General features: G+C 37.0%; 1 protein-coding gene across 10 annotated transcripts in view; it reads left to right on the top strand.

Moving 5' to 3' along the window:
• Positions 1 to 17,500, top strand: part of FOXP2 (forkhead box P2) — a 447,021-nt gene that overhangs the window by 379,427 nt on the left and 50,094 nt on the right. For 7 of the 10 annotated variants that reach the window (XM_068932927.1, XM_068932937.1, XM_068933001.1 and 4 more), the window contains 5 exons: positions 4,235 to 4,372; positions 5,543 to 5,737; positions 7,237 to 7,405; positions 13,708 to 13,921; positions 15,555 to 15,659. In XM_068932927.1, the coding sequence (XP_068789028.1) occupies positions 4,235 to 4,372; positions 5,543 to 5,737; positions 7,237 to 7,405; positions 13,708 to 13,921; positions 15,555 to 15,659 (821 nt within the window). The remainder of the gene's footprint in view (positions 1 to 4,234; positions 4,373 to 5,542; positions 5,738 to 7,236; positions 7,406 to 13,707; positions 13,922 to 15,554; positions 15,660 to 17,500) is intronic. The other 3 variants (XM_068932983.1, XM_068932976.1, XM_068932970.1) reach the window with 3 other exon arrangements.

Below are 17,500 nucleotides of genomic sequence, written 5' to 3'. Positions count from 1 at the left end.
ACACTTACATACCTTGAACTGGCTCTGGGTATTACTAATGTACGCGATTTTGTGATCTCTTGCTTTGAAAGTATTGCAAACTAATGTCGTTTTGTGTGTTATTTTCATTATCAATATCTTATTTTCAAAATAAAAGGAATTTGGAATAAAAATTATGTGAATGCATTTGCTGTATTAGTTTTTGAATCAGAGTCATATTGGTCAACGTTTCTTGAAAAAAAGGTGTGCACGTTATCAAGGCTTCTGAAAATAGGAAAGCTAACTGAAGATGCAGGCTAGTTATGCTGCCTTCCATTTGTGGCATTCGCAATATGATACATAGGTAACATAAAGAAGTGAATTTTGTGTGATTCCTGTTATCATTTAGTCCATAGAAATGCTAGATTAGCATTTACCTGACAAGCTGCTTTACAGGTAAAGCTGAATTATTCATGCATGACAGAAGGGCGGTGTTAAACACGCAAGCTCAACCTCCACCCTTCCTCTATTAAATTGATGTAGGGAAAAGTAGCATTTGCTAGTCTTAAAAAAAATTTGCATCTTCATCAACCATGCTATACGGACTGGGGTCTGTCTAATTTCCAATATCCATCTTTTTATACTGCATCATAGGTCTTCTTTAATTAGTACCTTCACATGTAATAATAAAACAGCTTAAAGTTATGGTTTTTTTTTTTTCCTGAAATGTTATGTATGTTAAAATGTGCTTACTTTAGTTTTGTTAAGCTGGACTTTCAATCTAGTACAAAGAAGTGGGAACAGCGTATGTCAGAGACATGAAAAACTTCAAAACTTGGAGCCTCAGTCAGACGATGATTTGCCTGTTCTTCTGAGGCTGTAAGAACTGGGGTGTTTTGTAGGGTTGTTGTACACAGTCACCTTTGTTGGGAGTTAGCTTTCTTTGAGGACATCTTGTAACAAATGGGTTCATGGGTACATGAATAAATCACGTATTTCATGTTGTCTCTTCAGTTTTTCATGAGAAGTCTGTCTGAGAATTTGTGGAGAGTTTGTGGCCCACTGAAATTAACCACATAATTCATTTGATAATTCATTTGATCATAACTTTTCACTGGGTCCCTCTACTGTCATCTGCCTGAATTGACTTTGGATACCTTGAGAGATTTTTATGAAAAAGGGTCAGAATTTACCTCTTTGCTGCATTTGTATAAAATCAAATCAGAAATCCTGGAAAGTGCAGACACTGAAACAGAGGAATGAACCTAATGCACAGATTTGGCCATAAAATAGCAGTTTCCTGATATTCTTCAGGCCCAGTAACCACACTCACACTATGCCAGTAAGGAATAAAGTGCAGTCTGAAGGCTATGGAATGTACCAGTTTATGTTGTCTAATTACAATTAGAGACATCTCTTTGCTTAATAAGTATTGGTAATTTAAAGTTCAAGTAGTTTTCAAAATGCCTTGTCCTTTAGCTATGGAGAAGAAGCTATGTATCAGGTATGATATGAGAGTACTGAGTATATACATATGTGGATCCTCACATAAAATTCTGTTAAAGGCAGAATCCTTTATTATATTCTAATATATTATTATATTATCCTTTATTATATCCTTTATATTATCCGCATAAATATATATTTATACTAACGATCATAACTATGTCAGTTTCTTTCATGGTCTTGTCCGTTACCCGGAAAAACAGGTGAATTAGGTAGGTTCTCTGCTACAATTTCTACAGCTGAAAGTGACTGTTGAAAAATGGGGGGGGGGGGGGGGGGGAAATGGAACTGAAAAGCTCTTAGAGTGTGCCACAAAGCATGTGAGTCTCCAGATTAAGAACAGATACGTGGCCAATGAGATTTAAAATAGATGCTGCAAAAGCTAGCAGAAGTGTGCCTGGTAAACGGGAATCTGCGTTTAGGGCTATTAGAATAGCCCGTCCTGTGTTTCACTAGCTAGAATCCTTAGCGCTGAACACAATAAATCAGTGCCACTTACAGAGTTAAGTTGATTTTCATTCTGTTTAAATCAGAATTTTTTGCTCGTGTGTTTAAAGGTACGTAAGCCAGTGAACATATAGTGAGGATGTAAAGATGAGAGAAGAAATGGAGTAACAAGTATCAACACCATCACCATTTGCTACGTTTTGTAGTAGTAGGTATATAGATACCTAGAAGAATTCTTTCAGGGTTTAAAGTTTAAAGTTAATGGTTTACTTGGGAAAGTGTCTGTCTTCCTCTCTGCCTTTTCATTCCACATAGTAGTTGAACAGCATCACTGAGGCAAGATTACTGCAAGAAGGCAAATTCAGATCTCGTGTGAAAATTCTTGCTGACTTCAGTGGGAACTGAACGGTGACTGCGGGTCCAGTTTTACTCTTTGCTCATCCCCAAACTTGCAAAAACTGGTTTGCCTTGCCTTGCCGTTTGGATGTGCTCAACTTAGAATAAACGTTATTGCATAGAAACGACATTTCCAACACTACAAAACTATCCCTGAGAGTAACAACTAACTTTAACCACCTGAAGGTTAGCCGTCTACTCAAAGCCAGTCCGTACTCAATGGAGAGAGACAGGCACCTTCAGAGGATGATTAATCCCATGTTCAAATAGATGTCAGAGTAACTGTCCTTAGGATTTCCTTATTCTATTGACCACAGAGAGAATCCAGGGGTAGCTGAGATTAAGTGTTTAACTTCTGGATGGCTAAAGGTAAGTGAGATGAATCCCCTGTAAGGATATGATTGTGAGTGGAAGTCTCGTGTGTCTCTCCCGCTCTTATTTTAGGTATGAATGTCAGAATTTTTATTCTTAAAATTCATTTATTTGCAGAAGGTGATCAGACTTTTTGGAAATAGTAGTTAATTTTACTTTCAGACAGAGGGTTAAGACAAAAATAGTCTGAGTTAGTCAGTATTTTAAGAACTAAATTTATGCTGTGATGAATAGTATGCAAAGTGGTGTTCTGTATAATATGAGATGAAGTAATTCCTTCTAAATGTGAGATTCAAAAGACTTGTATCTCTCTGTCAAGAAACAGAAATGCCATAAAAGCGTTTCCTCTTTAAGATTGCTTTGTGGTTTATTTTATCAATAATAATGTTATTTTTGCTGATTTACGGAAGACCGTAATGTCCTACAAACATGTGGCAAAACAATATTTAGATAACTGCTTGCTATTATTTACAGAAAAAACAATTGGCTTCTGCTAGATGAGAGTGACTGCTTTTGCAATGGGGGGGACTTGCCTTGCTGACAGCTGCTTGATTATGTGCTGGTTAGTTCAAGTAATGGTTGCACACAGTGTATTTGCTGCAGCAGCTAGGCACATACCTCGGGCTCTCTTACAAGACTTTTCTCTCTTACATACACAGACACGCATAGCTGCTGCGTCCTTCCCACTCGGATAGATAGATCAGATAGATCTAAGAGCATGTACGTGGGCGGCTGTTTACATACATATACATACATATATATAGGTACATACTTCATCTTGGTGTGTCGCAAACAGAAAGCTCAGGTATATCCAAAATAGTGCCTGAATAAAAATACCTGCTCTTAGAATTTAATGGACAAACTGGTAATCTCGCGACAAGATTTCCAAACTTTTCACTTTTCAGTTAGGAATGACTGTAAACACATTTCCTTCGGCAAGGACCAGGTAACAGAGATGGTGTCCTCTGCTCTGTACTTCGGTGTATCTACCTGTAGTATTGTTTTTCCTGTATAAATCAGCCTCCCTCAGAAGAACAGCTGAACAAGAAAGGTTTTCTTATACTGAAATGATGTATTATAGAGATATTTTTCTAGGCTAAGTGTCTTTATTGTGTAAAACACTTAGTGCTTTAAGATACTTATTTTTCTGTCTGTTTTAATCATATCTTTTGAAATAGTCTCCACAGGTTTTTCCGTTCGTAACGTTATGACACTTGATAAGATGATTGATTATGAAGTGTTGAGAGCCCTGCCATGTGATCATTTATTTTTAAATACACATTTGTACTAGCCAATGCTTAAATTTCTTGCAGGAATACATAAGAGATGCGAAACATAAAGCTTGAGTCTGATCGAATCTGATGCCTCTGGAAATAGAGTGCCACAGTACTGTGGTCTTAAAATAACAGATTCTGACTGAAACTGGAACTTTGCAGTGATAAATATTATGCAAAAAATTATGGTCCATCTTTGGTACAAAATAAAAAAGACATACAGCTGTGGTGGAGGCGAACTAAAACGTGTTTGATGATGATATCTTTCTTTTTCTGTGCAGGTGCCTGTGTCAGTGGCCATGATGACTCCCCAGGTGATCACCCCTCAGCAAATGCAGCAGATTCTCCAGCAGCAAGTGTTGTCTCCACAGCAGCTTCAAGCACTTCTTCAGCAGCAGCAAGCAGTTATGTTGCAGCAGGTAATGTGGGTTACCTGCTTTTGAGTTTTAGCACAGGGCATTCTCACAAGTGTTGGCTGTGATTTTATGGGTCTTATTTTTTAATATTTCATCACTTATTGCACCAAAAAGAATAAAAATAAATGTGAAGCTTCTCAGTCTTTAAATTTCTTACTTTAATTGCAGAAGCGTGAAATTGCAATTCCAAAACATTAAATATTATATTAAAAATAGTAGTGACAGCAGTGGCAGAATCGTTACAAATACCGAAAAAATTGATGTTTAAATTATTTTCAAGTGTTTAGGCACGTTTCAATTGTAGACTTGCCAAAGGAAGTGCAAATAGAGTTATAGAAAGTTGTTGTTTTAAAATTCATAACACTTTAGTGCTCCCTTTAGTCACGTAAATGGAATGCGGTTATGAAATTTGAACTTAACAGCTTGTTTCATCGTGGGAAAAAGTTTTTTGTTTTGTTTTTTGCATCCAAAAATTTGTCCAGACGAGACTAAAAAGAAGAAGGATGGTTGCTGTTTCCTTAGCACAAAATCTGGCAGCTAAGTCAGGAATCAGTGATCTTGTTATACCACAGAGATAGTGTCAGTGATCCGTACCTCACTGTAACATAGAGTAGATTTTGGGGTGTGTGCTTAATTGTCATACAGGAAATGATATGTCTGTTAGTCAGAGCTCAACCATTGTATGTTTAAACACTTTGATATTTCGTACCATGATCATTACAGGCAATTCACCTTCAGTTGTGAATCTGGCATCCCACTAAAAAGATGGACAGCTTAATTACGTTTTTTTTTTCCCTAAGAAACAGACAGTTTTGTTTGGCCTTAGTGACTTGTTGGTTTCTTGCAACTGGATGAGTACAGCTTCTGATTTGTTTTATAGGATATGTGAGGAACTTGGGTATAGTTATTTGAGGAGTTAATTTGGCTCTTGCATTCCCTTTAGAATACAGATTTTCTATACCCTTCTGTTTAGGATATTTTGGAATCTGCATTGGAAAATTTCAGAACCGCCTTGGAAAAAAATGTATGTAGATCTGCCTCTTCAAATCACATTTTTGTTATGAGGTGATTCTTAATGGCTACGCTACCATATGCCAATCTAGAAGAGTTTAGGAGATTTATAATACTTGAAACTTTTGCCTTTATTTATTAAAGTCAAAATGGTTTATTCAGCAACAACTACAAGAGTTTTACAAGAAACAGCAAGAGCAGTTACATCTTCAGCTTTTGCAGCAGCAGCAACAGCAGCAGCAACAGCAACAACAGCAGCAGCAACAACAGCAGCAGCAACAGCAGCAGCAACAGCAACAGCAACAGCAGCAGCAGCAGCAGCAGCAGCAACAGCATCCAGGAAAGCAAGCAAAAGAGGTAGGAGCTGGGACATTTGCTGACACGTAGTAGTAGCGTGAGCTGTCAGGAGCTCAGAAAAGACAAGAACGGTTTAGATCTTTTCCTGTAGCGAGAATCTAGCTATCAAAGATCTGTTCTTACGTTTTTGCTGGGCTTAAGAGCAGTGCTAGTATAATTCTCTTGCTCCCTCTTCTCAACCAAAGGATTTGAGCAGCGTAGTGCTGCTGTCGTCTAATGTTCGCTAATGAATCAGAGTGTGCAAAGAACAAGCTGTGTGGTGGACAAAGTACTGATTATCTTGTATTCACAGAGAATTTCAGTTGGGGAAGGAAACCTGACTTGTCGCTGCGGTACAGCTCAAAGAGCATGCAAATTTAGTCCACGGTTTAAAAAAAACAGTTGAGCACAGATTTCAAAGTCACAGGCCCCTGATTAATGAACTGCTACTGTAGGTTTGGAGTGGCGAGGAGAAAGTTACAGTTTGATGTGCTCATAAATCAACCTGACAAGCTGGTTTCTCAGGCCTAGCTTGCACTTGTCAGCAAACTGCATCAAATATAAACATAATACAAACAAAACATGTTGAAGTAGTTAAATTGATCAGCAGGTATCCTAGACGTTGTCTTCAAGCTGCCCATTATGCAAACGTACAGGAAACAGTTCTGACCTCCTGAGGCTTTGTTTCTGTTTGGATTTGTGAATAGGGTTTCAGACAGCCGTCAACTATGGAATAGAAATTGCTCCCTTATTTCTCCGGAGGCTCTGGGCAATCCACATGACTTGCTCCATTATGCAGTCTGTTTTCCAGTGAGCGCATCAGAAGTTTCTCTTTTCCCCAAACTAAAAAGGAAAGGTCTTCCGCAGCAGCTTGTCTCTCTCTGAAGTGTGACTGCCTTCTTATGCCCTCCTGAGTCTAAAGAACTGCAGTTTGTCTTGTAATGCCTCACAAAATTGGAAGTTATACTTTTACTCATAATAGGGCACTTCTTTACCTTGAATGTAATGCTCGTTTTAATATATTCCAACAAGAAAAGAGAGAGAGCTAACAGGCCAGGGAAACGAAGGCTACATCCCAGTTTACTAATAGATCACTGGAGACCACATTCATGGCCGACTGCAGACCAAACTTAGTCAATTGGAAAAACAAGAGTGCCTTTGAATCACAGACTGCTGTAAAGGGTCGCACTTTTAGCATAGATAAATTTGTTATCATCTGCCATGAGCTAGGCTTTTTTTTTCCTGTTTTGTTTGAAATGGCTGTTATATGCTTTCTCTTGACTCTTTTCTTTTGTGTGTCCTTAACTGTGTCTTGCCATTTTCCCTAACACGTAGTAGCTTCAATGAATATAGCAGAAAGTTTCAAACTATTTCACTACCTGAGTTTCCTACAAATAGCGTTATTATTTAATAACTGAGATGAAAGGGAAAGAAGGTGAGGTTCTGTTTGGGGCTTTCTGGCTTTCGCTGCACACTTTATTCTCTGCTGCATTTGCTTTTTGTTTTCTTTCTTTTCATAGCAGCAGCAGCAGCAGCAGCAGTTGGCAGCCCAGCAGCTTGTCTTCCAGCAGCAGCTCCTCCAGATGCAACAACTTCAGCAGCAGCAGCATCTGCTGAACCTTCAGCGTCAGGGACTCATTTCCATCCCACCTGGCCAGTCCGCTCTTCCTGTCCAGTCTCTGCCACAAGGTATATAAATTATTTATGATTGCAGCAGTTTCTAATTCAAAACTTTTTTAACCATTCTGATCCATTTGGATCTGAACTTCAGAAGTTTCACTTTATGACATTTAAACATATTTTATTATTTAAATATTATTATTCATATTACCAAATTTTCTTCAGGCTTATAAATTTTACAGCATACTTTTCTGGAAGAAAACAGCTTGTGATTGCTTTTTCTTAGAGATAAAATTCATATTTATTAGCCTTATGTGCTGAAAACAATTTCTAATAGCATCACAATTCAAGCACCGTTGCTTTTCTCTGAGGAATTACAGAAATCTGATTTAGTGGGAGTGTAATCATTTCAAATGATGCAAGTGAATAGATCTAAAAGATATTGGACAGTGATATTAAAGTCAGTCCAAAACTTTTTTTTTTTCTTCCTTTAAGAAAAGAGGGTGTTTGGTATGGAAAAAAACTTTGAATCTTCAATTGATTACATGAATTTAGGGACATACCTTAGGATTCCTTTTCTTTGCCATTCCTTTTTATTTTTTAAATATGACAACAGTTTTTGTAAGTTGTGAATACAGTAATAAAGAATTGTGACTGACAAATAACAGTAAAGGCTTTTAGAAAATAAAAATTTCCCCTTGTCACTTTGATCAAGATTTCTCAATTCGATAAATAAGCTCAAACTCTCTGCTACTCCCTATTCTACAAATGCATTCATGATCCAAAGAAAGTAGGGCACACACTTTTTTGAAAAGTAAATTAATTTGAAAATAAATACAGCTTACATTTTAGGACAAGGCCGAAGACGTCATGTGGCCATGACATAAAGTCTATGAGGCATGTGTTTTTGTTTGTGTGAACGGTACAGAGGTGAGCTAAATGACTGTCCTAAAAGTTACATAGTATTCTGATCTCTGAAGCTCCAGTCCTGCAATGAACATTATTTAGACAGTGTTCATGACAGCTAACATTACTTTCCGTTGGCCTTTATGTCCGTATGTAGGTTACTCCACCAGATGGGTAACTATCAGGAAGTTGAAACCTTGGAAATTCGATGAGCAAGAGCAGAGTACGTGTTAGATAGGCTATAGTACAGACAAAAAAGGCAGAAAAAAGACATGAGAAGTACTTGAACCAATTGAAGCCTCAGTCCCTGGAAAGCAGAGACTACAAATAAATACCTAAATTCCATACGTTTCGTTATGTGAACAAAGCTATGACACAGGCATACCTAGAGATACATAAAAATACAGCCCAAAACGCCACAAATAAACTATCACATTAAATATTATTATTTGGGAACAGCGTTGGAGAGGCACGCCGATTCATGTATTTGTACATGTGAGACCGGTAATGCTAATTTCCTTTTGTACAAAGTCATAGCTGAAAAAAGTAATTGAAACACAGCTCCCTCGGAACAGCGTTACCTTCTGCAACCTCCTCTTGTGCCATCTGTTGCAAGAGGAATTCCTCAGGTTTTCTCTCACATTAAGCATTCCCCACAGATTTCCCTCAGCACTCCTACCCAATTGCATTCATTAGTTAAATGCAACAGTCATTCATCTACTTGAAGTAGAAAAACACATATAAAATAATACTATTTAAACAGATTTTTAGAAGAACTAGTAAATAGAATCCTAGTTTTTTTACTCAAAGAACTAAGTGTAAGTGAAGTCAGGACAAGAAATTGACCCTAAAGAAATAAGATAATACACATTTTTACATTTAAAATAGTTCTGGACGGTTCTTTCTAAAGTAAATCAATCTCTTGTTTGCTTCTGTCCTGTTCCTTTTAAATTATAATGAATTCCAGTCGAATATTTCATTCTTCATTTTTCTTTTCTACTTCTAGCATCTTCTCTGTCTCTAGGGTTCCTTTAAGTAGATAAGTGAATTCATAGTGCTTTGATTTTTGGTAGCCCTGATGTGGGTGAGCAAAGGAAGAATATGTAGGACAGCTTCCCCTGGAAAACCTCTCTGCCTCTCCAGAATGGCCACTAACTCTATGGCAGGAGAGGTGAAGATAGAGTGATGAGAGTAAGAAGGAATGTGTTTCAGCTGAAACGGAAAGACCCAAATACGTGATTATGACTAATTAAGAGTTTTTTCTGTGGGCTCCTCCTATAGCCACATAACATCTTTCATAGCGGGGTGCAGCACCCAGTCCAGTTTATTATGTAGTGAAGATGAATAGGGTTCAGATCGGTTGAGACTTATTCTCCTAAGTTTTTAATTTATTTACACGTAGACAATATCCAACTGCTACTTACTAATTTTAACATAGATGCCCCTGAGTTGGGGTTTTTGACCATGCAAAGAGTAAGAAGATCAATCTTTTCCTTCATTTTTCTCATGGAAACTTAGCAAATGAAAGCTTCAGCACTAGAACTTATTTCAGGCAAAAGAATGTCCACTGGATGAAGTAAAAGGATATTTTTCTCCTTCCACTTCACTGCAGGATATATTATGTGCTATATAGAAGGATTTACAGATAAGAAACACAAATGTTTTTAATGGGTTAACTTAGAAATACCTAGTGAGTTACATGGGTGACTGAAAAAGTGGTACACGGGAGTATTGTTGTTTATAAGTTATCAATCATAAAGAGTCCTGTAAAACACAATTTATTAGTGACAAAGAGAGCAGGGTTTTGGCATTCATTAATAGGAACAGAAGTAGCTTCTGAGTTCAGCTGTGAGGTTTGCATATAGAAACAATATATGCTCCAAATATCGTTTCTGCCTTTAAAGGGCAAGAACATTTACCATGCTTTCTTGATGGTCAGGTACAGCAAATAAGATAGAAAAAAGAAGTATTTTAGCATTTATTTTGTGACAAGATCTTTACTATCCCATATACAAAGCCAGTGGCTCACAAAGAGTCACTTACACGTCATGCTACACTGATGTTAACTAAATGCAAAGGGTTCTAACTGGCAATAATAAGCCCCCCCTGAAAAACCTAAGTTTTGATCAGGCCGTGTAGGAGAATGAGAAACAGATGCATGGATGGATTTTATAAGTGGTAAGTATTAATTGAAAAATAAAAACAAAAAGTAGTAAAAAGAGTTATCAAACTCATCTCAAAATTCGAAACTCCTTTGTGTTACTAGACTGTCAAGTGTTTCTACACTGGCAAATCAATGCTGGCTGTTTTATAGTATAGTCCTTTAATTTTTATCCCACTCTGGATCCTCTTCTTGATCCTTTCTCCTGTAACATAGTATGGAGAGGGTATTTTGAGGGTTATCGCAAACTATAAAACTTTAAAACTTACCCTACTTTTACATCCAGACTAAAATGTCCATTAGCCTCTTGTAAAATGGGAGTTGGTCCTTTTTATACATGAAAGCTACATAATTGCCAGAATGTACAATTAATTGCAAATTCCCTTATTAGCTTTATACTTTTAAATTGTTTTTTATCCTAAAAGTAAGTATATACTTTTTATCCTAAAAGGCAGCCCTTCAGAGTGCTCTGAAAAAGTGCTAAAATTAGCCAGCCTGAGCCCAGAGAGAAATTCCTTTCTGCTTTTAAAAATCCAGGCAAGCTAGGCAGACTAGAGATGCAGCTCAGTCCATAATTTAAGACTGCAAAGGACTAGCTTGCAGGAACATGACCACAGCGTGGTGGGAGACCCCTGAGTACGGGGAAGCGCAGTTACTCCAGCCTCTTCCAACACCGACGCATTCACCCCGGTTCCTGGGGCGTTCCTCACTCAGCCCCTCAGGGTCCAAAGTTTGACCCTCTGTGATAAAAACTTCCTTGGTGCAAGACACAACAATATATTCTCCCTCTGATCATTCAAACAGTTTATTCTTGCTTTCTAATTTTCCTAACACAAAATTGGTTTATTTTTTTCAACTGCAGGAGGAAGGGAACACGTTGGAGTAAATAATGTACTGTGTATGTTACGTCACCTAACTGAATGCATTACTTTTCATTTCGATTTGTGATTACCTTTGCGGGTAACTATTATTTACCATGCTAAAATGGGTTATTTGCAGAGTTGCTGGAACGTACCTCATGAAAACTGCAGTAATTACTTACCTTCCTTAAACAATTACAAGTAGTGTTACTGTTACTGCTGTTACCCATCTCGCTAGTGCAGTAAATTAGAGCCTCGCTTCTTTGCTTGCATCCTTAAATCCTAGCTTTTCACTGTGCAAACAATATAAACTCCAGTTTAAAGACTTATATGCTATTCACCTCTCTTTTTCCACTTTTTAATTAATTGAGTTTGCCAATGGATGTTGATATCTAAAGTAGAAAAGCAGGATACAAAATAAAGATGTAAAACCAAGCTCCTTACATAAGTTTAAAAAACTGCAAATACCTTCCAACCAATTTGTTTCCTGGCTACGTCCAGAAAATTTTATTTCTGTAAATAACTGGTAGTCTATTTTTCATAACTTTGTACACTTCATGGTAAGACAATTAACTGAGCAGTATTAAGGAACTTACTCTACTTTTTCATAATTTTTTATTGAATCCATTTCAGTAGTGTGTGTTCCTGTATCCTCAGTATAAAATATTATCTAATAAACATACTTGCCAAAGAGGGGGAAAAGATCTTTACATCTTTCTAATGCACCTTATTTACCAAACCAGACTATCCTCAATGAAAAGTTTGAACGATTAGACTAATTTTAAATCCTTTCCTGAAGGACGATAAACTTCAGCTATTTCAGAAAAGTAGAGCAAAAATTAAATTAAGACAGCATCAGCATTTCCAGTCCTTTGCATCTGCCATGCAGTTCTGGTACTGTGAGCATGTCTTAACCTAACTTCAGTAGTTGAGATGAGATGCAAAAGACAGTTAAATGCCAAGGTACGTCTGACCCAAACCATGTCAGGCTGAAAAACCTGTCGGTGAAACCAGGTCTTTCACAAGCAGCATTTTGGGATTCTCATTCTTTTCTACATCTAGTTTGAATGTTCTTCAAAAGAGAGACATGAAGTTTATACAGATTGGTAGTGACAAAAGATGCTTATAGTTATGATGAACTCTGCGTCTTTCAGTATCGTCATTTCCTGTCTTAGGTGCATGTTTGGGGGAAGGTATAAGCATGCTCACACCTCTTGTATTCCCTGTGTTTTGGGAGTTTTTAATTCAGGCAGAAGCATATCGTAATGGTCATGACTTCATGTAAAATGCTGAGCTGAAGCCAGATAATGCTAACACAGATACATGAATGTATTCAGACACTGCTATTTGTAGCTGAGGATGAATCCTGGGAACTACAAGCGCAAGGTTTACAAGCAGAGTGGAGGGCAAACATTTCTTTAAGCTATATCTGCAAATACCTGGTGGCTAGCTGTGCACACAGCAGAAAAGTTTGAGAAGCTCTTTCAATTTTGTGTGGCTGCCCATGACCCCAGGAGATTGGTGAGGCAGTCTCCTTTCTTGTAGCCAAGCCCGCCGATTTGTTTTCCACAATAGGGCTGGACAAAAAATGGTAGAGGAGTTTGACAGTTTACATGTAATTTCATCCTTGCAGAGGGAATTCTGAATGGGCCGGTTTTGTTGGCTTTCTAGCTCTTTGGTGCCACTGAACACCAAAAAGCTTAAGCAATCACCAATAACTAGCTCTGTGATGTAGTAGTTTTGTTCTTTGAAATATTTTATTTGTTTTTGTCTCTTAAAAATACACTTTTAAACTGGACAATTTGATAATTATTAATCAGGTCTAATTGATATGTATGTGTTACGAAGGTTAGATGCACTCTGCCCAAGTGTTAAACGTGTTATGATCTCATTGATTTCATTTTCGTCTTCTGATTTCTCTCCCTCCTCCCTGCTTTCCCCATTCTCTACTCTAAGTCTTTTAAGAGAATACTATTGCTTGTATCCTTAGTATAATATATTTTTCTATTTTCCATTTCATTTCTGATTAAGCAACAGTTCTAAAAGCTGAGTGAACTGCGGAAGCATTGAGTCCTCTGTGCATGGCAAGAAACTGATTCTGCAGGCAGCGGAAACCTCGTCTAAAAATTTCTTTAGTGGTAGTTTTTGAAGAAGTAGTTACAGGTTCTTTGTCATGTGTGCTCTTTGGTCCTTGAATGAGTGTTTTAAGGAGTTTAATATTATTAGAATTGGTAGGTTTTAATTGACTGTTTATAACACAACAGAAAGGCAGTTAGATCACCTGGATTTTGATAGAAGAAAATTGAATTATGTTTTACAACATGTTGATTGTGCTGGAAAAAGAGCATCACCTGTACTGTTGGCGTTAATCCATTAATAACACTGAGCTCATTATGTGAAACTCTTATTTTCTTATATTAGTGGGGCTCTCTTTCATTTTATAGCTGGCTTAAGTCCTGCTGAGATTCAGCAGTTATGGAAAGAAGTGACTGGAGTTCACAGTATGGAAGACAATGGCATTAAACATGGAGGGCTAGACCTCACTACTAACAATTCCTCCTCTACTACCTCCTCCACCACTTCCAAAGCATCACCACCAATAACTCATCATTCCATAGTGAATGGACAGTCTTCAGTTCTAAATGCAAGGCGAGACAGGTAATGCTGATGAGATTTCAACTGTGCTTATCGTTTAACATAAAGCTGTTGTTTAGCATCGTAAGGGGCATTATTTCAAATCACAACATAATACTTAACACAGTTTACGTAAGAGATTATGGAGACCTGATTTTTCTAAATTGTTTACCAATAGGGCCTCGTTTTCAATAATGATGTCTAATTTTGTCAGTGCAACTGCAATTACCTGCCTACGGTTTTATACCACATGAACTTGTGGTACTTTCGGTAACAATTAAAAATCCCAGAATAGCAAGTGCTGTTTTAGAGGTGTCAATGCAGATTTGTGGGCACTTTGTAGGCACATAGTTTCCTGCATATTTGAATTCACACATCTGGCAGTCAGACGTTTACTCTTGAATCAGACACTGCTGTTTTCGCAGAAAATGTACATATATCTAGTAAATTGATGCTGTAATTCAGTGCAAAGATTCCGTGTAAAAAGTGCTGTATTCAGTTAGTACATTAAGACGGTTTGTTTACCTCTTGTGAGGAAAACTATTGAATTTTGTTTCTTCTGTATACTACGGTAATTCAGTTGACAATTTCATACAAATTTCTAGTTGCATCAACGTAATGCAATAGAATGAGACCATATGGATTAGGTTAAATCATATTTCAGACACACTGACAGACAGACCATTCCTTATTTTAAAGTGATGGATTACAAGTGTAAGAGAATATGTATTATCTGTAGCGCTTATGACCACTGCTGTATGTTAGGATAGATTGACATAGATGATCTCAATAAAAGATAAATTTTAATATGTACCTACATAATCTAAATTGTAAATAATTGTATTTTCATATAAATATTTGCTTTAATTATCTTAATATTTGAAATAGGAGACTGTAATTTAAGTGTCCTCCCCTCATTTTCCTGTGTGAGGACATTTTCTACTATTATTTTTTATTGTTCAAATATTGGTACTTCTCTAGATACCTTTACAGTGGTACTTTTAGTTTGGATTAATGTGTGATTATATGTCAGATAGATACGTTGATTCTTTCCTCTAGGATGTATAGCTAGTGCCCACCTCCATGGGGCAATCCCCCGAATCTCTTTGATAACTGCGCATGGTTGAAACTATTGCTGAGATTCCGAAAAGAGAAATGGAGTCTTTTATAAGCTGAATAGTTAACAGAAGCAACAGTTGTGAACGAAAATATTTATTTATAAAAATCGCTTTAATTTTATATAGATTTTAGCAGAAAATCCAAATATTTTATAGTAACATTCACATTATTCATAAATTCTGAGTGTCCGTCTTCAGTATGTCTTTGCAGAATTGATCACCTGTGAGTATATTTTTTATTTATAGGTAAAATGTTACACCAAGGTCATATGGGAGAATTAGCATATGGTATTATACAGTCATCTTATTTTTTCATCCTTTATTAGCAGTCATCCTTGGCTCTATTTCTTCTCTAATTGGAACATCATCTAGCCTTGGCAGTTGAACTGTTCAATAGAACGATTAAATTTTTCTGACTGCTCTGAGCTAAATTGACCTGTTTTGACCTGTTTGTCACTGATCGTAACCTGACAGGCGCTAGCAGCCTCCAACGATTATGGCTTCTGAGCTGAATCTGATGCCTTATTCTTTTGCTGCAGCTCGTCACATGAGGAGACTGGGGCCTCCCATACTCTCTATGGTCATGGAGTTTGCAAATGGCCTGGCTGTGAAAGCGTTTGTGAAGATTTTGGACAATTTTTAAAGTAGGTTGGTTTTTATGCATTGGTAAAGGGTTGTTTAAGGCGAGGGAAAGAGAAAGATGGCAAACAAAGTTCTACTGTAAATCATATCGGAGATTTTTTGTGTGTTCCAAGCAACTGGATAATCAGGGCTATCTGCAGAGGGTCAAATTGTTATCCTTTCTTTCATGTTGAACACTTTTGCAGGCCTTTCAAAAGCACAGTGTTTAATCCTCTTATTATCCTCTACTGAAATGGAGCCTCAGAAAATTTGAAGAGATGCTTTAGATTGTATATTGGATAGTAGAGGTATGAAAAAGCACGTTTTAAATTCTGACAGTTTGCGTATGATGGGAATTATGTGTGTAATATAAATAGAAAAGCGCAAAGGACTGAGTGTGACCATTTAACTCTCACTTGATCATTTATTTTTGCTTTTACTCCTACATGTGCACGATATATACAGAACAAAAACACTATGAACAGGTAGGTTTGCACCTTTCAAAACTGAACAGTGATGTGGAAAGTTTTTACTCTCAGAGTTTGGTTTTGCCAGTTGTTGTCTAAGTCACAGCATTTGGAAAATAAATGACTCGGCTTTTCAGCTGCAGCTTCAAACTACGATTGGTTTTTGGAGGTTTTGCTTGCTTGTTTGTTTGTTTGTTTTTTAATTTAACTGTTTGCTAGTACTTCTGTGTTCATTTCACTTTGCTGCGACAATGCTGGTTCTGCAACTATGTATGTTATGGACTGGTCTTTGTCGGAAGAGCCGTGCTCATTTTAGTATGCAATAGATCTTAATGGAAAGCTACAGATAGGCGTACAGAGATGAGTAACTTCAGGGGCTGAGACTCTTGTGTTGTCATGGTGCAGCTAACAGGGTGAATGAACTGTTTCATGCTTCATCAACAATTAAGTTAATTAGCTCATTTGAAATTGCACTGCTTTGTTGCCAGGATGTTGGCAGAAACATCAAAAAGATGTGTTTACAAATGGTAGACTACAGGATATATAACAGAAGCACCTTAACAGCAAGTCATAAGTATTCAGTACCGCAGTGATTTTTAGAACAGAATCATGGTAATACTTTTCACAAAGTATTTTAACTGCTTTCTCCATGTTTCATGCTATGTTTCAGTTTTAAATGAAATAACTGATACCTACTTCCAATTCCCCTTTCTTTCACTCATGATAAATTTTTGTTTATAAGTACATTAAACGGAACGTCAAAGTCGTGGCTTATTATTGGAGAAATTGTATAAAACTTAAAGGAACCTGATTTAAATAAATTTGTATTAAAAGGAAAAGGAAATGTCCCAAATTCAAGTCATATTCTAAGTATTACTAATAGTAAAAATGTTAATTGATTTAACTCGAGCGTTTTCCTCTTCAAGAAAAAAACAGATTCTGTAAATACTTCCATTCTTGGGGCTATAGTGATGCTAATTCTGGCCAGTCTTTTCACATCCATTATGTCAGGTCTCTGGTTATAATCCGCAGTCACTAAAACCATTTTAATTAACGCTGTGCAGGGCTAGGTTTACAGGTGCTCTTGTTTTCCAGAACCAGATAACCCCGGAAGATGTGAGAGAGGCATATAACATCTTGATAATGCTGGTGTAGAGGCAGTCAGGGCTTAGAGCAGTGTCATGGCTTTTGTCCTGTACACAAAAGGTTGGAGAATATTTTATTATTTCTTCTTTTCATTCAGTTCTATCTTTTGTGTCCTTAAAACAAATAAGAATTCATGCTGCTGAATAGGTGGGCTTGTTTATGAAATAGAAATATTCCCACATTTTACACTAGTGTCAAGATGGAAATCAATACGTAACCCTGCATTAGAGTCTTTAGTACCTTTTCATGTT

This window comes from Struthio camelus, chromosome 1 (genome assembly GCF_040807025.1).
Source record: "Struthio camelus isolate bStrCam1 chromosome 1, bStrCam1.hap1, whole genome shotgun sequence".
Lineage (NCBI taxonomy): Eukaryota > Metazoa > Chordata > Aves > Struthioniformes > Struthionidae > Struthio > Struthio camelus.
The sequence above is the reverse complement of the archived record's forward strand: the minus strand, read 5'-3'. Positions and strand labels throughout refer to the sequence as shown.